Source organism: Pleurodeles waltl, chromosome 2_2, assembly GCF_031143425.1.
Source record: "Pleurodeles waltl isolate 20211129_DDA chromosome 2_2, aPleWal1.hap1.20221129, whole genome shotgun sequence".
Lineage (NCBI taxonomy): Eukaryota > Metazoa > Chordata > Amphibia > Caudata > Salamandridae > Pleurodeles > Pleurodeles waltl.
In genome coordinates, this window is record NC_090439.1 from 1,132,840,864 (window position 1) to 1,132,865,491 (window position 24,628).

The 24,628-nt window shown below is 45.7% G+C and overlaps 1 protein-coding gene across 1 annotated transcript in view; it reads right to left on the reverse strand.

The window, feature by feature from the left end:
- LOC138278646 (butyrophilin subfamily 1 member A1-like) overlaps positions 1 to 23,624 on the reverse strand; it is a 44,841-nt gene extending 21,217 nt beyond the window's left edge. Inside the window, exon 1 of the mRNA XM_069219270.1 lies at positions 23,534 to 23,624. Within this exon, the coding sequence (XP_069075371.1) occupies positions 23,534 to 23,624 (91 nt within the window). The remainder of the gene's footprint in view (positions 1 to 23,533) is intronic.
- Between the last annotated feature and the right edge of the window lie 1,004 nt (positions 23,625 to 24,628).

The following is a 24,628-nucleotide window of genomic DNA, read 5'->3' on the forward strand; positions in this document are numbered from 1 at the left end:
TAACTAAGCCCCTAAGCCAGAACATTGGCAAAGTGGTCTTAAAAACAATAAGGCTGCCTTAAATTTTTTGTAAAGACAGTCATTATCCAGACATCACCATGTACCCGTCTAGTCACGCAAAACTTTGAGATATTCCACAAAAGTACTGTGGTCACAGATATCACTAAGCTTACATGCCCTATAGCTTACAAAATATTTATCCCACTTACCTGCAGAACCCAAAAAGGATCTTCTATGCAACATAATCAATCCTGCCAAATTTCATGTAAATCTGTTCAGCCGTTTTCACGTTACATCAAATAAATGCATTGGTGGAACAAATGCGTTTTGGGGCCTGTTTTTTATTTTTGCACCCCTTATCGATTCATCACAAAAAAATTACATCATCACAAAATGTAGAAAAATCCATAGCTCTGGAACGTTTTGTGGTGATTCATCAAACGGGTGTAAAGTTATCAGGGAGCAAAATTCAGAGGAATTCAGATCACTGTGAATCCTAACTATAACTACAGGGTGGCAATCAGTTTTAACTTGACTTCTTTTTTTTAATATATTGTATTTGTTATGTATTTGTTTATTGGTTTCCATAATCACGTGACCATAAATGTGTTTTTTAATTGTTCATGTAGTCATTTTGACATTGTACATATGCAGTCGAGTTTATTTTTTAGGCATCCATTTGAACTATTTGTAGTATTGTGCTACATCTGAAGCCCAAAGTGAATGGAGGCCAATCACTGATGTTGTTATAAAAACTGAGATTATTCATTTTTTTCATAGTGGCCAATTAATATGTACTTCATGTAGTACTTCGTGTTGCTCACTGCTAGAGCCCTTTGGTTGCATATGTGTGCATAAGGAGGATGTTTTTGTTTGGCTTGTTGAGCACAGTTTTATTTTGTGAGCCAGAGAGCATGTAAAGAAAATGTGTTTTTTTATTAAGATGTATTCTACTTGCTATGTATTTGTTGATTGGTGCTCATTAGGATGGAGTCTTTCAGTTGAAACTTAACATATGCAGTCTTGTCTTTTAGCAGTAGTGTGCTTCAGATATCACTAAGTTGTTTTACCTTGTAACTTAACAACCCCTAAACCAATTTTGTTGAATTATGAACAAGCATTGAGAAAGCCAATAAATCTTGGCAATGGGCGACCTACTGCTTTTGGCAATGGGGGGAGGGTGTTAAACGGGAGTGCAGCTGGGGTGGTGAATGGAAGGGCAGATAGGGGTGCCTGCTGCAGTTTTGCGGGCAGATCACTTATGGGGCAGAGCGGCAACAAAACTGCACCTATATTTGGGCCCCAATGATAGTCGCACTGCAGGAGTAAGTGCTCTTGCGTTATCCGGGTCACTGAGAAGCCACAGAAAGAGTTGTAAAATCCAGACATGAAGGAGGACAGGTGGGGTGGGGATGAGATGAAACAGGGACAGGGGTGGGTGGGGGTGAAGAAGAAAGGATGGGTGGGTGGGTAGCAGGGAAAAGAAGCAACAAGGGATAGGGATATTGCACATGGCGTAATAACAAGAAACAAAAAGAAAGTCACAAACCGGGCATGAAACAAGCAGAAAACAGGCAGAAAGGCACAAACAGAGGGCAAGAAACAAGCAGAATGGCACAAGCAGTGCAAGAAATGAGGAGAAAGGCAGAAACAGAATGCAAGAAACAAATAGAAGGGCATAAATAAAGGGCAAGATACAAGCATAAAGGCAGAAACAGGGCAAGGGACTGGCATAAAACGAGCAGAAATGCAGAAACAGAGGGCAAGAAGTGAGCAGAAAGTCACAAGCAGAGGGCATGAAATGACTGGAAAGGTGCAAACAGAAGGCAAAAAACGAGCAGAAATGCACAAACAGAAGGCAAGAAACAAGTAGAAAGGCACAAAAAGAAGGCAAGAAATGAGCAGAGAACAGGCAGAGAGGCAGAAAAAGAGGGCAAGAGGTGAACAGAAGGACAGTAATGGCAAGAGACAAGCAGAAAGGCAGAAACAGAGGGCAAGAAACAAGCATAAAACAGGCAGAAAGGCAGAAACAGGGCAAGAATCGAGCAGAAAGGCAGAAACAGATGGCACAAAAGGAGCATAAAATAAGCATAATGGCAGAAATAGAAGTCAAGAAACGAGCAGAATGGCACAAACAGAAGGCAGGAAACAAACAGCAAACAGACAGGCACAAAAAAGAAAGCAGCCACACGAAACCCCGAGCGACAGGAACAATAGGGCTCCTAACATGAGGCAGGACCGGTCAGCATTTGAAAAGAAAATGAACAGGTAGTCCCAAACAATGGCTAAATACATGGACGCCATGGACCTTGACTACAGTTGGCCGGTGCTTTCGAGCAGGGCTAAACACCTGAAAAGGCATGCCCTCTAACGAATGGGGATGCTGCAAATTGGAAAGATGATGCTGGCAGCAAATGGGAAGGTTGTGGGCGGACTGAAGCCCACGATGTAGACACAGCAGTCTTGGTTTCGAGACAGCGCATGAGCACTGTCTAGATCCGAGACCTAAAAAGGATCAGCTACATGGTATGCTGTACAATCCAAAGAAATTTCATTCAAATCCATACTGCTGTTTTGGCCCTACGCCCAATACCAAAAATGTCTATGTGAATGCATTGGGGTCACATCCCTATCCTTCCTCTGGCTCCACTTCCGAGCCAAAAAGGAGCACTCTCCGGATTCTCAGCCACATTCATGACACCCGGCATGACACGTTTCAGCAGATTGCCTTTCTCAAATGTCAGTATGGAAAGACATAAAATGTGGACAAGAGACGGCTGGATGAAAAGGCTCAGCTGATTTATTGTGCTAAGAGACATCTGCTTGCTTTAATAAGAACAGGAAAGATGAAAGATTATAGCTAAATGTGCGCCAGTTATAATGTGAACAGCAATGTGCCCAGAACCATATAAAGAAAAGTTATACCTGGGACTAAGCAACATATAAAACTACATTTGTGTGATTTATGGAGACTTTTTAGTCCTTCTTTACTTAAGAGTATCATGAAATAACAATGAAGGAAAACTATTTAAAGCACCTGTGAGTAAATGTCTATTTATTTACCGGCATTTGAGAAAGGCAATCTGCTGAAACACGTCATGCTGGGTGCAATGAATGTGGCTGAGAATTCGGAGAGTGCTCCTTTTTGGCTCTGAAGTGGAGCCTGTTTGGTTGCTATATTTCACACGCTTGCCACTTGCACGTACATATATATATATATATATATATATATATAGCCCCTCTGTAGTTATAGGAGTGGAGTGGCTGGGAGGAGGCAATACACATAGGTAGCACCTCGTGATGCACCCTTTGACAAATTTGTGACTACAGGGGGCATCGCCCTTTTTTCAGACATGAGGCCCGAGATCTATTAATTCTGGGTCTATTCAGACTGATAAAATCACAGGTTGGCCCTGTGTAAATTTGGGGTTTCCATTTTTTTTCTTTCTACCTAGTGGCAGTTGCCACTGGGTAGTTATAGTTAGGAACATGTTTCCATAGAAAAAGCGATTTTTGACTTACCTATATCTTTGGAACTGTTTGACGAATCTTCACGAAATTTCCCCCAAAAAGTGGCCTGGTGATTCTTGTGCACGGAAACTTTCAGGGTCATCCGTCAAGCTGGGGCCAAGAAAAAGGGGGTAAAAAAAGTTGAGTTTCCCATGTTAATTCCCATAGCACCTTTAGACACGACAACAGCCCGAAACACTGGACGGAATTACAGCAAATTTGGCAGAAAGATAGCTGTCGGTATGCAGATTACGCTTTTCCTTATTTGGTGTAAATCCATTCAGTATTTTAGGAGATAAAAGGGAAAATAAATTTGTATATCTAGGGACCTGTATTCTTCGCGATGGTTCGTGAAAACAGACAAGCTTGTACAGGGTAATGCACAGCTCTGATTGGCTGCCAACACTTCAAACTAGGAAGTGCTGGCAGCCATCTTGGGACTCGGCTTCAGCTGAGTCTCAGAAAAAAAAATGCCCAAAAGGGGCCATGGTAGAGACACCCTGATGCATTAGCTCTGGTGCTGGTGTCCCAAAAGGATCCCCCCCCCCCCCCCCCCCCCCGGGCTAAAACGCAATTTTTTGTTTTTGCAATGAATTTGCAGCAATAATAATAATTTTTTTAAAAAAAAACAAGCACTTGTGTTTTTTCTTAAAGCCCCCGGGGGGCAGGTCCTATGAGCATTTATCATTTTGAATGTTGGTGGCCTCCTGGCCCCGCCACAGCCCCGGGACCACCACCTCCCCAGGGAAAAAATATTTTTATGTGTAGGGGACCCCCAACAGCCTCCCTCACAGCCCTGGGGATCACCACCTCCCCAGGGCTATACATAAAATATGTACAGGGGGGCAGTGTGGCCCCCAACCTGGGGCCCACCAGCTCGCCAGGGCATTGATGAAATGCAATGCAGGATGGAGGGCCAAACGCCCCTCACCCCCATGCTGCCATGGGAAACACCACCTCCCCTGGACATTATTAACATGGCATGCAGGGGAGTGCCCTGGGGACTGCCACCCCCTGGGACACAGTTGTAATATAGAATGTGGGGGCAGGGCAACCCCCCTGCAGCCTCGGGGACCACCACCTCCCCGGACATTTAACTAATATGGTGTGGGGTGGCCATGCGCCCCCCACCCTGAAACCGCAGGGACCACCTCCTCCATGGGGCAAATAGTAAAATATGTAAAGGGAGTCTGTCTTGGACCCCAAAACCCTGGGAACCACCACCTACCCAGGGCCATTTCCACACTCGAGGGGGGTCGCGTGGCCCCCCTCAAAGAGCCACTGATGGCCCTGGGGACTGCCACCCCCTTGGGCCGGCACCTGCTATGTCCCGGGGTGCCAACCCACGGGACATAGTTTTTACATTTTTGCAGTTCCGGTGGCAGCAGCTGGAGAAGGTCTTTGGAACTGGTGTGAGGCCACTGCGGGGGAGCACTTGAGAAAGCACTGCACAGGTGGACTTCAAGGTAAGTCTGGTGGGTCCCCTTGGAGTGTGGAGGTCGCAAGATGAGGGGGGACACTTAGAAGACAGTTGGATCTTCAGTGCAGGGCACAGGGTGCCCGGGTGCAGAGCGAATTGGTGAGCCAGGAGCTAAGTGCAAAATTGCACTTGGAAGCGGGAGGTAGGTCGCGTTGAGGGTTGCTTGCAGGTCAGTAGGGTCACTCTGGTGGGAGGTCCTGGTGTTTTCTGAAGCCCCTCGACTGGGCTTCCTCCTAGTCCTTTTGCAGTCTGGAGTGGACGGTCCTTCTGGGTATCCCACGTTAGGTGACCAGTACCTGGGGCAATGGCATGGTTCAGCCATTGGAGGGCGCAGTGTCACCAAACTTGGCATACTTGCAGGTTTTTGTCCTCAAGGTCAGTGGAGTGAAATTTGGACCAGCTGCAGGGTCCGGCTCCTTGGTCAGGAGCCAGTCAGTGAGCTGGACTTCCCTGGCTTTTTGGTCTTTGTTGCTGAAGAGTGATGCCTTGACTCTGGAAGGAGATCTTCTGCGATTTTCAGACGTGTTGACGTCCTCTGCGAATTTGTAGAGTCTGTCCGATGTCCGAGCAACCCCTCAGCGGCGATTGTCGAGTCCTGGTTGCAGCTGGAAGGGTTTGGCGCCTTTTTCTTGGTGCAGCTGGACTATAGTTCTTGAGCCTTGGGTCTTCTTTGTTGCTGGTCTTCTTGTGTCCTTGGAATCTGAATCTCTGGTCCAGAGGTGCCCACTAAATACTGTATTTAGTGGGCATTTAGGGGAGTAGCTAGTAGAGACCAATGGGTCATCTACCTTAGCTGGCTACACCCACTGAAAGACCACCTCGTGTGGGCAGAGGTCACTTTCCTACACCTGGTTGGCTATTTTCCTTCCATGCAAGATGGAGGAAAATAAAGTAGAGGGGTCACCTCACATGCAACACCTTAGGGGTGGTGCAAGCTGTGGCTGACCTCTCCTCCTGTCATTTGTTTGTTTTCCCGCTGTTGCTCCCACCAAAAGTGACGGATTGCAATGGGGGCTGCCATCTGCTGTTAGCAGGAGGCTTGGGGGTCAAGTTTCAAGGGCTATAAGCCCTTGAAGCCCGCTAGTAGGGCAGTGCACATTCCAGTGGTGGGGGGTGTTTATGCTTTGTTCTGGGTCCCATGCAGCTATGCCCTCACAGTCAGTATAGTGCACCCTGCCTTAAGGCTAGAAGGCATGCCAGAAGGGTGACTTACCTATTTTTCATGCAGTGTACAGCTGACAGGGCACACAAGCTGTGTGCCATATCGAGTTTGCATTTTAGGATTGCAGCAGGACACTCAGCCTGCAACGGCAGTGCTGGGTCCATTTGGATGCATGGCCCTTGAGGGTGGCACAATATGTGCAGCTGCCCTCAGGGGCCGCCCCTTAGTACCCCATGCCATGGGTATCTAAGTACCATTTACTAGGGACTTATAGTTGCAGTTAAAGGTATTGCGGATAGTGCCAATGCATCATAACAGTTTTCGGAAAGAGAACAGGCCCATTGAACCTGGTTAGCAGGCGCCCTGGGCGCTAACAACTTTGAGACCACATCAAAGAACAGGCAAAAAGTGGGGGCTAAACATGACAAAAGAGGCCTTTTTGTCAGTCACCACTAGGTAATTATAGTTAGGATCTAGTTCCATAGGAAACACGTTTTTGTTATGCTATTAACTTTAATGCCGTTTGACGAATCTTCATGACATTTTCAAAACTTGTTTGCCACTCACTTCAGCTTCTGCCTTGAAAATTATGGTGTGATTGTGCAAGTGTGGCCAAGAAAAAGGGGGGTCCCAACATGCATTTTCCCCATGCAATTTCCCAACGGAATTTTGAACACATCTACAGGACGAACCACTGAATGGAATTACACCAAATTTAGCAGAAGGCTAGTTCTTGGTCCGTAAAGAATACTTTTTGCAATTTGTTGCAAATCCGTTCAGTGGTTTTTAAGTTATTAAAGAAAAAAGAAATGTACATATTTGGGGATGCTGAGCCATTGCGGATCCACTGTGGGGGATCCGCTGATCCATGTACCAAAGCAAGGGCCTGATTGGCTGGCCGCAACCTAGGGGAAAAGATGCACCTGCCATTTGTTTTATCGGCTCAGTGTGGGCGAGGGGTACGGAAAAGTAACATAAGGTCTTAGGTCAGAGGTATCCTGACCCCACAGTACTGATAGAGGAGTTTCAGAGGGATGCCTCGGCGCAGCCCCCAGTGTAAATCAGCAACAGATCCACAAATCCACAGCCCAATGGACTACATGTGCCAGGGCCTGGAAAGTGAATGCTACTAGTGGGCCTGCAGCACTGATTGTGCCACCCACATAAGTAGCCCCTTAATCATGTCTCAGGCCTGCCATTGCAAGGCCTGTGTGTGCAGTTTCACTGCCACTTTGACTTGGCATTTAAAAGTACTTGCCAAGTCTTAAACTCCCCTTTTTCTACATATGTCACCCCTAAGGTAGGCCCTAGGTAACCGATAGGGCAGGGTGCTGTAGTGAATCCTAGTTTCTTTTAATGGGATACAGGAGCTAGCTTAGCCTGTGGCTTGCAGACTCGTCCCCCGTCACCCAGTGACTTTTACCCTACTTAGCTTGCTCTGTTTTAGCGCATTTATTTAATTACATCTTTTAAGATGGCTGCCTTATTTTGAGTTAGGCCCATGTTTTAGTTTCCGTTATCAGTGTCACCGCGCTAAGGCGTCAAGATCAATCGACAAAGACAAACAAACAGTAGGTGTTCACTTTAGGTACTTTTCCTCTTCATGCTTTCGAGGGAATTGTTTATATTAATTACCGTCCCAAGCACGCCTTGTTATCTATTGTTTGGGAACAAACCTACGTCAGGGGTCCAAGTAGATCTCTATAAATACTTCTCACTTTAACAGGTAGTCAGAGGGATTCCAACCGGATGCGATCGCTGCTATCGATGCTGTACGTCGCCTTGACGCTGACCCAGTCTTCGTGTTCCTACGGAGTATGAGCTAGAGACCTCATTCCAAGGAAACGAGGGTTGGGGCTCTTGTCATGGACATGGCATTGGCAGATTAAGTTTAACATACCTAGCTCTCTTTTAGGTTAGAGGTTAGGCCTATCATGCTAGGGTATTAGGACATATCGCACTCTTCATGTTATTTCATGATATTGCAAGTTGGTGGGGGTCTTTGTATTAATGACTCTTGTCTTTACCATTCTGTTTCTTGCACTGTTCATTATCCTAATCATTGCAGCCCATACAACTTATCGCAGATTGCAGTTTTACTAAAATCAGATCTATTGAAACTTTACTGCATCTTCTTCATTGCCTGTGTGTGATTGAGATATGTTGTTAATGTGAGAAAGGGGTAAGCTCTGTTTAACCACAACATTCTCTGAGATGTCAGACTCTTGATTCCATGCGTAAAGGCGGCCACAAATCAACATTTACTGTTTTGGGTTTTTGGTGAGGTACTGCTAGTGAGCCGGAAGGGTTGGGACGACAGCTGCGATTTGATGTAGGACTGGCATAGTCGCCTACAAACATAAGTACTGTCATCCTTAAACCAGCAGTCTTGCCTAGAGCAAGAGTCCAACTACGACAATGCTACATAGGTAAAAGGCAGGACATGTGCATGTGTGTTTTATATGTCCTGGTAGTAAAAAACTCCTAAATTCGTTTTACACTACTGTGAGGCCTGCTCCTTTCATTGACTAGCATTAGGGCTACCCTCATATACTGTTTGAGTGGTAGATTCTGATCAGAAAGGGGTAACAAGGTCATAGTTAGTATGGCCAGAATAGTAATAGAACATCCTGCTTACTGGTGAGGTTGGATTTTATATTCCTATTTTAGAAATGCCACTTTTAGAAAGTGAGCGTTTCTCTGCACTTAAAATCCACATTTACCTTAGAAGCCTGTCTCCAATCCACATCTGGGCTGGGCTGGGTGACAGCTTCCTTGTGCATCTCACCCAGGCAACCACAAACACAGGACACTCACTCACACCTGCACCCATCTGCATACTGAATGGGCCTTCCTGAGCTTGGAGGGTGGAGGGCCTGACACTTACATTTCAAAGGACAGTGGCCTGCCCTCACACAATGGACTGCCAAACCCCCTACTGGGACCCTGGTAGACAGACCTGTACTGAAAAGGGTACTTATGCACTTTAAAACCACTCTTTGAAGTCTCCCCCACTTCAAAGGCATTTTTGGGTATATAAACTGGGTCTCGGACCCCACCAAATTTGGACCTGACCCACTTCTGGACCTGAACCTGCAACCTGTCAAGAGGAACTGCCTAGTTGCTCAAAGGACTCATCTGGACTGCTTTGCGGAGAAGGACTGCTGCCTTGCTGGCCTCTTACTTTGCTGACAAGTGCTCTCCAAGGGCTTGGATTGAGCTTGCCTCCTGTTTTCTGAAGTCTCAGGGCCAAAAAGACTTCATCTCTTCAGGAAACTCCTTGTGCGCCTAAAATCAACACACAGACTGGCGGAAACGACACACAGCCTGCCTTGCGACAAAAAATCGCAGCACAGCCGAACCGGATAAATATCAACTATTTTTCTAAACCTGCGTGGTGTATTTTTGTGGTGTTTTCACTGTGCTACTGTATGATTTATTGCACAAATACTTTACACATTGCCTTCTGAGTTAAGCCTGACTGCTCAGTGCCAAGATTACAGAGGGTGGGCACAGGATAATTTGGATTGTGTGTGATTTACCCTGACTAGGATTGTGGTCCCTACATGGCCAAGGGTGTATACCTCTGCCAACTAGAGACCCCATTTCTAACAATTTGTAAGTGTTTTCCAGTTGGGGACCTGGCCCATCCGGGGAACAAATTAAAAACAAGGGGGAGAGATGCACTTTTTTTTAAATTTGAGCCATGGATTTTTGGATCTACTGCGAATTTGCATCAAAAATTTTTTTTCTTCAAAAAAACGTTTTTGACCGCCCGTGGGGCTTAAGGGGTCACGGTATTCCTACATCATGTTGGCAGCCAATCCGCTGACGCCATGAGATAGGTCAGAGTCGTGGACTCTCCGCCTCCATTGATATACACATTTATTTTACTCTTAATAACTCTCACACTACTGCACCAAATTACAAAAAGCTCTCAAATTTTTACCAAATGAAATAAAGGAGTTATACATGGGGAAGGGAGTGAAATTGTGAGTGAATACAGTACATACTTCTGACAAAGAAAAGATTGCACTTGTGCATCTCCATCCTGCCTGAGGGAAGCTTGTACTTCTGCATGTGTATAGCTGGTGTGTGTGTGAGATCTGCTTTGAGTATAGGTAGCTTGTACGTTTGCTTATGCCACCTATTCTTAACGAGGGAATCACCCACCCTCTGCATGTCCTAGACAAGTTCTGAGTAAGGGAAGCTTGCACTTCTGTGCGCTACCTATTGGGAGTAGCTGAAGCTTGAATGTCTGCATCTCATGGGCATGTGCACAATGAGGGAAGATTGCACCACTTTTGCAAATAGAGGACCCATTATGAGAGAGGGAAGCTTGCACTTTTGTCTGTGTGCACCTGGTATGAGTGAAGAAAACTTGCACAGCTTTCTGAATGTGTTAGACCTGTTCTAAGAGACAGAATCTTGCACTTCTGCATCTCGCAGACATGTTGAAGGTGAGGGAAGCTTGCAACTTTGTTAAACACCCTACACAGTACTATTATGCATTATACAGCATACTCTACTAGACACACTCTACTAGACAGCAAACACAGTACTTGACTGTCCTAAACAGCACAATGCACCAAACTGCATACCGTGTGCACTGTGCAAAGCACCCACTGAACTACAAAGAGTGACAGACATAACACCGCGCCAAATAATGCACTGTGCTAAAGATTGCCTTTATTACACTCCAAACTGTAGTAAACAAAGTAGAGCAAGACTGCTCCTGAATATAAGTTCAGGCTATGCAGCATTTCCCATTCAGAAGTGACCGGTGCAGTGTATGCGGGGCCATGGATCAGACACAGTATAGTTGCATCGTAGTCATAACACCCGTTCTGGGGCACGACGAGAGATTCTGAACTTACAAGGGATATTATCACAGAGGGGGAAACTGTCACCCGTCACCCCCAGTTGCAGACAGTGGAGGCCTAAGTGGGGACTCCAAAGCATAATTACATTCAGCTCAGGCCCTCTTACCTTTGTATTTCTTGCACTGCTCTGGTCCCTGAAACTTCACCTCCGAACACCTAGAAGGACACATAGATCTTTTTAGAACACTCAGATGCTACAGGGGCTGAAATCGAACAGCACAAACACCCTGGTATTGGAAAATACATACTGCAATCACAGGACACACACACACACACACACAAACACACACCACTGAAGGTATTAGTACATGACAACACAAGCTTCAGGATCTCAGAGGAAACTGACAAATGCAGTTACCGACACACATGACCACTCTCTCCTCCATCTCTGTTTCTGTCTATTTAGCTGATTTCCTGTGCACTCTCTCTTCCTCTCTCACATCCCTCTGTGTTCCCCCCTCTCGCTGGCTCTATGATTGTCTCTTCTTTCAGAAAGCTCCAGGGATCTCAAATGTAACGCTGAACATTCCCTGTTACCACAAACACTCTCACGCACTACGTCTATGCGCTATAATGTCTCTTCTTTGTTTCACTCTCTCTCCTTCCTGCACTTTCTCTCTCTCTCTCTCTCTCTCCCTGTGACTCTAATAGCACAAACATAATTTGTAAACAACTGCTGCTACTCACACTCCCTTTCCATCTGTATCTCAACATCTGTATTTCTCAGTTCCTCTTTGCTTCTTTGTCACTAAATAATACTTGGCACTACACACACACTCTCGCTCTTTCGCGCTCTCTCTTTCTCGCTGACACTCTTAGTTTATTTGTCTCTTTCTCTCACAAATCTTGGGTTCTCAAAAGCAGATGTCAATAATCACACACACACTCTCTTTCACTCCCTCTTTCACCCTTCATTCATGCCTCTCACGAGCTCCTGCGTCTCTCTCTCTCTCTCTCTCTCTCTTTGTGTGTCTCTCTCTCCCCCGCTTTCTCCCTCTTAGACGTACTGTATGTGAAAATCTTAGTAGTGAGGACTGCAGGTACCAGAGGAATCCAGCATCCAGTACCCTGTCTGCGAAAGCCTTCAACCTGGAATTACTAAACGCCCTGCATCTTCGAATCATTGAGCTCCTCCATCTTGGGATCATTGAAATCCTACCCTGTGGACTCTCTGGATCCCTGCACCTCAGAATCTGTAAACACCCAGCACTTTCAAATCCCAAACATCTTGTATGTTGGAATCCTTGAAGTCCTACACCTTGGAATATCTAGTTCATGATCTTTGGAATCTCTGGGCGCTTTTATCTTGGAATTTCTGGAACCCTGTATTGTGAAATCTCCGGATCTTTGTACCTTGAATCTCTGGATTCCTGTATCTAGGAATAACTGGAGACCTGTACCTTGAAATCTCTAAACAGCTAAACATTGGACTCATGTAATTCCTGCATCTGAGTCTCAAGGATTCTGCACATAGATTCTCCAGATCCCTGTAACTCTGAATCACTGTAACCCTGCATAGTGGACTCTCTGAAGTTCTGCATCTCAGAGTTTATCAAGACCTGCACCTTGAAGGCTTTCACCCCTACAGCTTGGAGGCTCTGAGGTCCTACACATTGGGGACTTTGAGATCCTGTACCTTGAAATCCCTGAGCGCCTGCACCTTGGAGTCTCCTTTGGCTTGACTACTTCTAAACATTTGCTTCTAACACCTCCCTAGGATGGATCCTCTACTTTCCTTCTATTTCTTTTTATGATTATGAAATGCCCTCAGGTGCCATTCTCCAAAGTATCGGAGGATTAGCCTCTCTTTTAGGACCCAAACAGCTTTTAGATTATTCGAACCCACACGAACTGGATATTTATTCCAGGGCAGCTCTAAAAGTGAGGCGCATGACATTGTGCCTTCTCAGGGAAATCGTGCTGGATCAGATCTCATCCTTTTCTGTCAGTTACAATCATCTGACACATGCAAAGACGAACTGAAGCAGGGAATGGTTCAATAAAATGTATTTAATCAGGTGCGTTCTAGATAAAACAACATGAACTGCAATAATTAGGATGATAAAACATACTTGTAGCAGAATGGTGACAAGAAAAGTGAAACACAAGAAAAGTCCCATCATACTGTCACTATACAAGATGTGTGATTCCTACCTACTCCACTAATGTTCTGTGTTAGAGCATAGGAGGATAAGCCCTAATCTGCCCTTTAGGTCCCCCAGGGAAGACATCATCCCCCATACCTGAGTATGGCAACAGTGCCGAAGCGTGTTGTCTATTGGGATACTCTCCCCATGTAGGTTAGGGAACCGACAGTCTCAGCGAGCAGCTGTAGCAAAGTCAGACAGCATGCGATAGTGATCATCTGGCTGGGACCTCCCTCTAATCTGCAGGGACAAGAGAGATGTTTTTATAATTAAACTGATAGCGTTCTGAGAAAATTGTCCCCATATAAAAGTTCATATGTTTCTGTGTAATGTTATAGATGTGGTACCACTTGTGCCAGCAATTCTATCTCGTTGCAGCCTTGAAGAAAGCACAGAGTGAAAGAACGTTGTGCTAACAAATGTAAATGCTTTCCTAAGTGAAAGGACAGCAAGGTAATCTAAAATAAAACATCACCACAAATGTGATAGTTTCTAAAAGAATAAAAATGAAATGAAATAATATGCTACTAGGCTAAAGGGCACTGGCAGCAGGCCTAGTTGCTAAAATAACATGCCCACAAACATCACTAAAATGGCTCCACAACAACGCCCCTTCACTGCAGGCCACTCTAGTCCACTCTACAACACTCTACTCTATCACATGCCACTCTAAAATACTCCACAGCATTCCATTCTGACACCCCACTCTATGCCACTCTATGACACTGTATACCACTCTATTCCACAAAACTCCACGCAACTTTATGTCAATCTATGATACTCCACACTACACTACTCTACTCTGACAGTTTACTCTACTCTGCAGCACTCTAAGACACTCCACTCTGACACTCCATGACACTGCACTCTATGACACTCCACTCTATATCATTCCGTGTCACTGACACTCCACACTATGTCACTCTATGCCGCGCTATGACACTCTATGCCACTTCACTTTACTATACTTCTTTTCACTTTACTCCACTCTACATCACTCCATTCTACCGCTCTCCACTCTGTGATGCCACAATTTACGTTACTCAATGACACTCCACTCTGCTACACTCTAGTCTACTCAATGCCACTCCACTCTATGACACTCCCCTCTACAACACTCTGTACCATTCCACTCTATACCACTCTATAACATGCCACTCTACGACACTCAATGCCACTGTACATCACTCTATGCCACTCCACGCAACTACACTCCACACCACTTTAGTCCTCCCTACGACGCTCTACGCTACTCCACTCCTCTCTATGCCACTTTACTCCTCTCTATACTACAACACTCCAGTGTGCTCTTCTCCACTCCACTGTTTGGCACTCCACTGCACACTACTCCACTCTACAACACTTTACTCCTCTCTCCAACACTTTACTCCACTCTGTGCTAAGCTGTTCCTTGCCCCTTCCACTTTATTCTATGACACTCTACCCCACTCCACTCTACTCTGTGTCTCTCTACACTACATCACTCTATACCAATCTGTGCCACTGAACTCTATGACACTCCACTCTAAGCCACTCTGTGACTCTATTTCACTCTACAAATCTCGATGCCACTTTATTCCACTCTATGGCACTCCACTCTACTTTACAACACTTTACTTTTATGACACTCTACGACACTCTATGCAACTCTACTCTACACAACAACACTCTATGACACTATGGGGGTCATTACAACCTCGGCGGTCTTTTTACAAGACAGCCGAGGGACTGCCGTGCGGAAGACCACCAGTAGTGGCGGTTTGCCGCTCGGCGTATTATGACTGTTGGCTGCTCTCCGTCCTTTTTCCGACGGAGAGCCGCCAACAGCCATACTGGCGGGCGGTGGGGAAGCGGAGGTTGCTCCACCTCCACCGCCACGTCAACAGAACACCGCCCAGCGAATCACGTCCTGTGATTCGGTGTGGCGGTGTTCTGTTGGCGGTGTGGTGTCGGCGGAGCAGCCCCCATGGCTCCCGTCCCCTCCCAGAGGATCGACGGAACAGGTAAGTCGATCGTCCGTTAGGGGAGGGGGGTGGGGGGGTGTTGTGTGTTGTGTGGGTGCATGGGGGTGTGCGTCTGTGTATGTAGAGGGGGTATGTGAGTGCGTGTATGCTTGCGGGTGTGTTGCGTGTTTTGGGAATGAGTGCGTGTATGTCTGTATGTATGTCTGTATGGATGTGTGCGTGTATTTCTCTATATGGGTGTGCGTGTCTGACTGAGTGTGTGGATGTAGGCATGTATGTCGGTGTGTGTGTGTGTATGTGTGTTGGTGGTGCCTGCGTGCGTGTTGTGTGTGTGTGAGTTATGTGATGTTGGAGGTCGGGGTGGGGAGGGGGGCCCTGCCACCTTTGGGGGGTGGCAGGGGTGGTGGGGGTGTAGGGGAGGGAGTCGGGGTGGGAGTGGGGGGTGGAGGAGACCCCTATCAGTGCCAGGGAAGGAATTCCCTTGCACTGATAGTGCTTACCGCCTGGCAGTTCCTACCGCTGGAAATCCACAGCGGTAAGCCGGGTCAAAATACCGGCGGCGGTGTTGTGATGGCCGCCGGACTGGAGACCAAGGTCTCCAGCCCAGCGGTTGTCTCCGCCCTGGTGGGCGGAACGGAGAAGCGGCGGATGACCATGGCGGTAACCGCCATGGTCATAATACTAAAAAAAAGACCGCCAGCCTGTTGCCGGTCTTACCGCCGCTTTAACACCGTCCGCCAGGGTTGTAATGACCCCCTATGTCCCTCAGCTCTACACCCCATACTCTAAATCACTTCACTCTATGATATTCTAATCTATGACACTCTATTTCTCTCTATGCCACTCTACTCCACTCCAATCTAGAACAATCACCACCACTCTACGCTAGGCCATTCAACTCCACTCTGTGCCACACTGCTCTATGACCTTGCTCCACTCTATGGCACTCCACTCTATGACACTCCACTCTATGACACTCCACTCTACAACACTCTATGCAACTCTATGTGACTCCACTCTTTTCCCCTCCACTTTACGACCTTCTGCTCCATAACCCTCCTCTCTATCAGACTCTTCTCTGTACCATTCCATAACACTCTAGGCCACTCTATGTCCCACCACTTTACACCCCTCCACTCTACATCCCTTCACTCTAAGGCCCTCTACTCTACACACCTCCACTATATTCCCCTCTATGACACTCCCCTCTATGGCACTCTACACCCCTCCAATCTATGACACTTTACCTCACTTCACTCTAAGCCCCTCCACTCTTCGCATCTCCATTCTATGACCCTGCAGTCTATGCCATCCTACACCACACTACGCCACTCTGCACCACTTTACACCACTCTACTCTCCTCCACTTTATGGCACTCTACAACACTCCATTCTATGACACTCAATTTCATGCCACTCTACGACACTCCACTCTATCCAACACCACTTTATCCCTCTCCACTCTTTCCCACTTAACTCTATCATACTCCAGTCTAAAATACTGCACTCTGCGACGCTATGTGCCCCATTCTCTACAACACTTTGCTCGACTCAACGCCCCTCCACTCAATGCCTCTCTGCCGCTGTTTGCCACTCTGCTCAACTCTGTGCCACTCTACTCTACATCCCACTATGGCACTTTACTCCACTCTATTACACTTTACTCCATTTTATTACAATGTACTCCACTCTATGACATTATACTCCACTCTATGACATTATACTCTCCGACACCCCACCCTACAACACTCCACAACACCCCACTCTATCCCACTCCTCATGACACTCCACTGTATGATGCTCCACTCTATTACTCCACTCTACTCAATGACACTCTATGCCCCTTCACGCCATTACCTTGCACTCTTTCACTAAAGGCTACTTTACACCACTCTACAATACTTTACTCCACTTAACACTACACCACTCCACTCTGCACACCACTACTCCACTTTACAACACTCTACTCCACTCTATGTCCCTTCATTCTACAATACTTTACTCCATCTACTCTATGCCCCTCCAGTCTACTGTGTGCCACTCCAAGCCACTAGACTCTATGACACTCTGCGAGACTCCACTTTATGACACTCTACTCCATTCTGCTCTATGCACTCCACTTTATGAGACTCTACTCCACTCTATGCCAAAATACTCCAAGGCCCTTCACTCTTTGCTCCTCTGCTCTACAGCTCTCCATTCTATGACACTCTACTTTACATCCTCCACTGTACAATACTGTACAAGTCTTCTCCTCTCTGCTCTTTGCAACTCGCTCTATGTACTCCACACCACTTTACTCTACACAACTTCACTCTACTTCACTCTACTCTATGATACATGACTCAACTCTACACCAGTCTACACAACTCCTTCTATGTAGTCCTTGCCACTTTACTCTATGCAACTCCACTCTACTCAATGACACACTACTACACTCTATACACTCTATACCACTCCACTCTAAACCACTGTATAGCACTCCAATCTATGGCACTCTACTCCACTCTACTCCAGTCCATGATGCTCCACTCTGATACTCCACTCTAAGCCAATCCACTATATGAAACTCCACTCTATGGCACTCCACTCAAACCACTCCACAGCCCTCTACTCCACTTTATGCTACTCCACTCTGACACCCCATGCCACTCTCTTCTACACCACTAACCTTTAGCCACGGTGAACAGCAGCAATGCTGGTGTACAACATGGCTAAAACTATTTGACAAAGCCAATAGCTCTTGCATTGACTAGACCTATTGATTTTGCCACTGCTTGTTATGATTGTTCTTCATCCACCCTTGAGAATGTCAACAAACTGTTTTAATTTGAAGTGCTCAAGGAACAGGGTTTACGTTAAGCAGTTCAGTGTTTTTATGGCAATGCTTGAATGCATCTTCCAATAAGTTCCCTATTATTATAAGAACATGCATTTTCTGTTAAGAATACACTTCCCAATGCTAAGGGCATAACATTTCTGTTTGCTGCCTGGGAGATTGTAGCCCTTATTGAAAAACAATGCTAGTCTCTCAATGATCAAACCATAATCTAAAAGAACATATTCCTTGGTGCATATTAATATTTAACCAAAGCAATATAAAGTCTTTGTATTCCTGGTACAAACATTACAATGCAACAATAGAAATTGATACCTCTAGGTTACTTGCCAGAAACACTTACATCAGTTTATATTGTATCACATTGTATTGCACCATCATTCTTTAATTGCAGAGAAGGATCAAATGGCAATAGCGAAGTATTCTGGGAGGAGAAACTGACCCAAATAGCTTTTAGCAATGTTGTAAAACACGAAAAAAATTTAGACCCAAAAGTCTAACTTTAATAGTCTCATATAAAAAAAGGTTTTTCTGATAAATAGAGAAAAGGTTAATTTGAATGAAAAATATTTGGATATGCAGCTTTCCTTTGAAATGTCTGTCTTTTCTGCTGCTGGTGAGCAAAGCGTGTTTAAAAGAAAAGTGTTTTTAAGGCTGCAGTATCGCCGCCTGTGTACAGGGGCAGAGCTGAGCAAAAATGCAAAAATATAAAAACACTTAATGAAACACAGGTCTCCACAAGGCAATTTAAAAAAAAGTTGTAAAAATTCACACAGATGTTCCTAGAGTCATTTATTGTCTTTTAGAAGACATTGCCTTGTGAGACCTGGGTTCAGGCCCCCACAGTGCAAAAAAAACAAAAAAAAACACACTCACACACACACAAATAAATAAGTAAATAAATAAGTGGAGAAGTACTATGTGCGAACTAACCGCTAGCCCTATGGGAGCCCCCATCCCTGAGAGTGGAACACACAATTAGAAGATGCAGAGGGAGGGGAAGAGATGATGGGGGAGCAACCGATTAAACTGTGTAACTAAGTACGATTAACAATGTACACATGGATCGCACCCTACCAATCTTCCCTCCCAGGTTGGGAATGTTATGTTCTTCGAAAAATCAATAAAATATGCTTTAAAAAAATAAAATTCGGGCCATGAATGTGATGTTTCAGCTTTGTCCCTGGGTGTCAGTGAGAGAGGCGCTAAGGCTCCTTGGCCTCCTCTGTCCTGCTCAATGAATCTGCCAGGTTGCATATGCGGCCTCCGAAGTGGAATCTGAATCTCAGTGGGCCTAGCACCACATGAACCTGCAGGATTCTATCAAGTTTTTGGAGGAAACTGCAAAAGACCTGTGATGGTGCCTGCGACTGAAATTCAACTAGTGACAGGCCCCTCTCCTTATCCCACCTAGAGCTGACAGTGGTGACCGATGCATGTTTGCTGGGTTGAGGAGGTCATCTGGGAGAGGAGTAGATCAGAGGACACTGGTCTTTGGCAGAAACCTGACTCCACATCATTTTGATTAATACTTTGCAACTGTAGATTCCTCACCTTTTAAAAAATCCTCAGGTGTCTGACTGGATCCCAAAAATTCTTAGCAGCATGCCAGTTGGTGGCAGTGTCTAGCTCTGCCCCAACAGCGCTCCGGTCCAGAAGTGATTTGCAGAACTGTACATAAGCTCCATTTATGCACGCTGACATCAGTTCCTTTCTTTATGCGCCACCAGATATGGATTCAGAGCAACACCTTGTTTCTTCACAAGACTGTTTCCTACAAAATTTACTTTCATAAACAGTGTGCAAGGGAAAGGTCACCCCCTCAAACCTTCTAGGGATTGTTGCAAGCAAATGCCTGAGACGGATCCCCATCAGGTTTGTCTTTACTGCATGGGGTTAGAACACAACTCCAAGACCTGTAGTGCATGTGCCTTGATGAATCCGAAGGCCATTCGAGTCCATGTGGCAGAGCTCTATATCTCCAAGAACTGGAAGATTCCACATCATGACCTTTCCAAGTTGATGGGAAGGTCTCCATCCTGCTCATGAAATCGTTCCAGTGGCAGATCTGAGCTGCGGTCGAAGTCCTCTGGTAAGTCAAAAAAAGAAGCCCCAGGGGGACTCATCCCTTCCCATCACTCTTGAACCCCTGAGAAGACATGAGGCCATAGACATGCCTCTGTCTCGCTCCCAAATGTGATCTCTGAGCCATTTTTGACTCGTTTTGGAGTTGCCTAAGTTTCTGAACCCCTCTGCGACTCCACAGCAAATCTACATGTTTAGCAGTGTTATGCTGTGTTTCTTTGGCACACTGCCTTTTCCGACTGGCATGCCTCCGGGCCATAAGGAACCACAAGGACATCCACCTTGAACCCTGCCAGCAGTTCCACCCTTGGTGCTAGGTGGAACCTCTTGACCCATTTTGGACTAATATGAGTCTGAACACCACGACCAATGCTGGAGAGCGAAGTGCAACCGATAGTGCTCTCTGTTTGAGACAGCTTCAACCGAGGCCGCTCCTGGATCCCACCGGGTTGCAGCCTTCTGGCAATCCATCAGACAGACACATTGCCCTTGTCCCAAGTAAGGGCCCAGATCATCCACAATGTTTTTGGTAGACTGGCGTAAATGCGTTTGCAAGGAATTGAAGGACTTGTAAATGAAGTTGGCCTGGAAGCGCAGCCTTGTTGATATGGCGCGCTTTAAGGATGTCTTTACATACAGGTAGAGGCTGAAGTGCATAAAGAAGTGTGGAACTGTAGTCCTGAGTGCCGCGGGGAAGGGTCGGTGACTGGGTTGGCCAGGTCAAAGATCTAGCTAAAAAGAACAAAATATTCAGTGACAATTTTATTATATTTCACATCCATGTAAAACACAGATGCAGGTTATTCGGTAGGAAACGTATGCTTTTACATTATGAAACCTCAGTTAGCTAGTGCGATCAGTGCAAATGTCAGTGTGACCAGAAAGTCACAGAAGTGAATCCTGGTTGGTGCAGTGGACAATAGTGACTTGTGCATCTATATTGCTATGAGGTCCTGCCTGTGAAAAAAGCTCTGTTCATATGTAAATTATTATGTATACCTATATACTTTTGTAATAAGTCTATAACTAAAAACATTTTTATAAGTGTCCATTAGAAGGATGTACTCCAGAAATCAGCTGGTGAAAGGCTAACATCACCTCTCAAAAAGAATACAACTGTGGCACTGTGGCACTGGGGTCAGGGGTCAGGGGTATGAGTGGCCACTGCATTCCGTTATGGCCATCTTACTCCAAAAAAAGGGGTAGGGACCTTTGCTAATATTATGGCCCAGGTCACACTTGCTGTGCACAGTGGGGTCGGGCAGGGCGTGGGGGGGTGAGGGGGGCGAGGTACGTTGGATGGGATGTGATCTGGGATTTTTATTTATTTATTTTAGTCAAAGTGGCAGAAAACCTGCTTTATGCCTCAGGCCTAGGAAAGATGTCCCAGTGGAGTGGGCAGAGCAGACAGCCTGCTTCACAGAGTATCATCGGTACTGCAGGGTCAGTGGCACCAGGGTCGAGCCGTATGAAAGGCCAACTAAACCTCAGTTATAGTTTTATAAACCTACCTTAATTGCATTAGTGCCTAGTGCACACTTGCAATGCAGTGTTGCTTCGGATTTTGGAGCAGTTGCACAGGGATGGGGAAAACTGAAGCAGAGAAAACACCTTTGCGTGGGAATCAGAGAGTCGGCTGAGACACTAGCAGTCAACGAAGGAAGCTCACAGGACTTTCGTACCTTACATAAATATGGTTGATTGAAGAATTTAAAACAATTTTCAAAAAATGCATGCACAAACAAGGAGAGTGTAAAATGTATCACAGTCAATGGTACAAATAGACGTGATTCACATACCAATTTAGAGTCATGCAAGTTGGGCTTCAGACCACTAAATGAGAAGGGTATATTGACATATTAAACCATCAAAAATAATTAAGCTATTAAAATCTTTTTAGGAACTAAAAGATGGTGACCCCTCAAGCTTGTTAAATGTGCTTTCTTCAAAATAAAAAAATCAACTGCATGGTGAAATCACTAGGATGACCTGGGCAATGCATACTATGGTCCACAAAAAATCGGGCAGAGTGAGAGGAACTTGCAGGTTGAGGGATAACTGTTTCACAGCTTGAGAAGGTCAAATACCTACGGTGACAGTCCCTGTGTTTCATTAGCTGTCCCAGCAGATTTGGGAAATTAAGCTTGCGTACTGGTTTTTGGAGGGTTCGACTCAAAACAGTGGGAGGTGCGTTTTTATGTTTTCCAAAGCCAGGCTAGTTGGCAGCTGTTATCAGAAAGCAATTTAGGTAACAGGCATGATAATGGTTTACATTTTTCATTTTATTTATGTTTTTAGTGCTTTTCTGTAACTGTATGCTGATGAGCACTGTCATTCTTTGCACTCAATTGCAGTAAAATTTTAATCTTTCTTCTATTTTTGGGAAATGTCACGGTTTTTGACTTTTAAAATCTGGTCACCCTACCAAATATCCACACTCACTGTGGTACAGAGCTCAATGTCTAGTAAGTTCAAATATTCCACCACAAATTACAAAGGCCCAGACTTCCTTATACCATTTGCAAATTTAAGGATTGCAACTAATGCACAGTCTTTAAGAGAACCATCAATATTCTTACCAGGCGAATCTTGTATAAAAAAAAAAACACTGCTATTTTCAGTTACCAAGCAGTATACCTAATTATATCAGGAATACCTATAAGTCTGATGTTGAATTAATTATAATCTCTTGAAAAATTGCAGGCCTAGATAGACACCTAAACCTAATTGATGAAAAACTGATTGCCTTATTCAACAAACACTATGGCCCTCATTACAACCCTGGCTGTCGGTGTTAAAGCGGCATTAATACCACCAACAGGCCGGCAGGAAAAAAAATGGGATTTTGTCCCTGGCGGTAACTGCCATTAAAGACCGCCACTTTAACACACCGACAGCCAGGGTGGTAACGGCCGCTGGGCTGGAGACTTCGGTCTCCAGCCCGGCGGGCGTCACAATCCCACCCTCGGGATTACGACCCTGCCTACCGCCATGGTTTTCGTGCCAAATTTACTGCCACAAAAACAATGGAGGTAGGCACTGTCAGTGCCACTTAATCCCTTCCCTAGCACTGATAGGGGCCTCCCCCGCCCTCCTCCCCATCCCCAGAATACTCCCCCACCATCCCCCTCCCTCTCCTGAACCCCCGGAAATATACACACCTGCACGCGCACCCATAAACACACATTCACACACACATACCCACCACCACCCACGCATGCACAAATACATACCCACACACCGCAACACACACACCAACATACCTTGTCACACACATGCATTCACAACACACAACACTCACAATCACTCATTCACGCATGCATTCAGCGCGACTCACACCCGCATGCACGCATTCCAAAACATACACACCCCCACATACACACAACACCCCCCACATACACACAACACCCCCACATATACCCAGCACCCCCCACCCCCTCTCCTGTCGGAGAACCCGACTTACCTGCTTGCAGGGGGTCCTCCAGCTGGGGACGGTCCGTGGCACTGCTGTCAGCAGCAGCGTCCATCAGCAAAACACCACCAGGCCGTATCATTGGTCATGATACGGTCGGCGGTGTTTTGCTGGCGTGGCGGTGCTGCTGTCAGCAGCCCCGCCTTACTGCCGTCCACCGCCATGACCGTCAGCGGTGTTCCGCCAGCATTCTGGCGGTATACAGTCAGCGTTCATGATACAATTAGACAGCTGGTAGCCACGGCGGCGGTATGTTGGCGGACGTCGCCGTGGCGGTAGGCGGTAGTTACCGCCAATGTTGTAATGAGGGCCTATGTAGTGTGTATGCAAGAAACATGGAAGTTCTCTAATCTCTCAGTATCAAGTTTTTCCTTCTCTGACATTTTGGCAGTGGAGGGCTGCTGACAATGACTAGCAACAAATTCATTGTGAAGTATCAGACTCAAGCTCACTTCTAACTACATACTAGAAGTCTTGCTAAATTTTTACAATAATTTGAAACTGTTCATTATAATTGTTTACTTTCCCTCTGATTTGTTAAAGAACAAACATGAATATGCTGCAATTCTCGCTGAACTTTATTCTCTTTTAGTGAAATATGGCCACTTACTGATTATTATAACCAGAGACTTAACCAAAATCTCTTACCATCAGCTTTGCAGATTTCAAGTCCAGAGGTCCCAGACTTAATCCGTAACATCCCATGTCCACATGTGAATACACCGGGGAAGAACAAGCGATTGACTCCATTAAACAAGCATATCTATTCTCTTTTATCTGACTCAGGATATCGATCGCTTAATGGCAGGATACCAAATGATCACTCAGAATTTATTATATCTTCTTTCACTATACTCACTTTCATGCATGTAAAGGTTTTGATATAATCAGGAGGACTGAAAGTGACCATGACCCCCAGAAGATGATATTTGATCCCACATTTGACCAGTTGATGTCCATCTCCTTGAGTTTGAGTTCATGTGCCATTCTTTTTCCTCCATCCTTAGCTTGGCTAACTGCAGCTCCCACTTGAGCTTCCTCTCCTCCATCCTGTCCTCTAACTTCACTTGTGACAGGTCTCTGGAA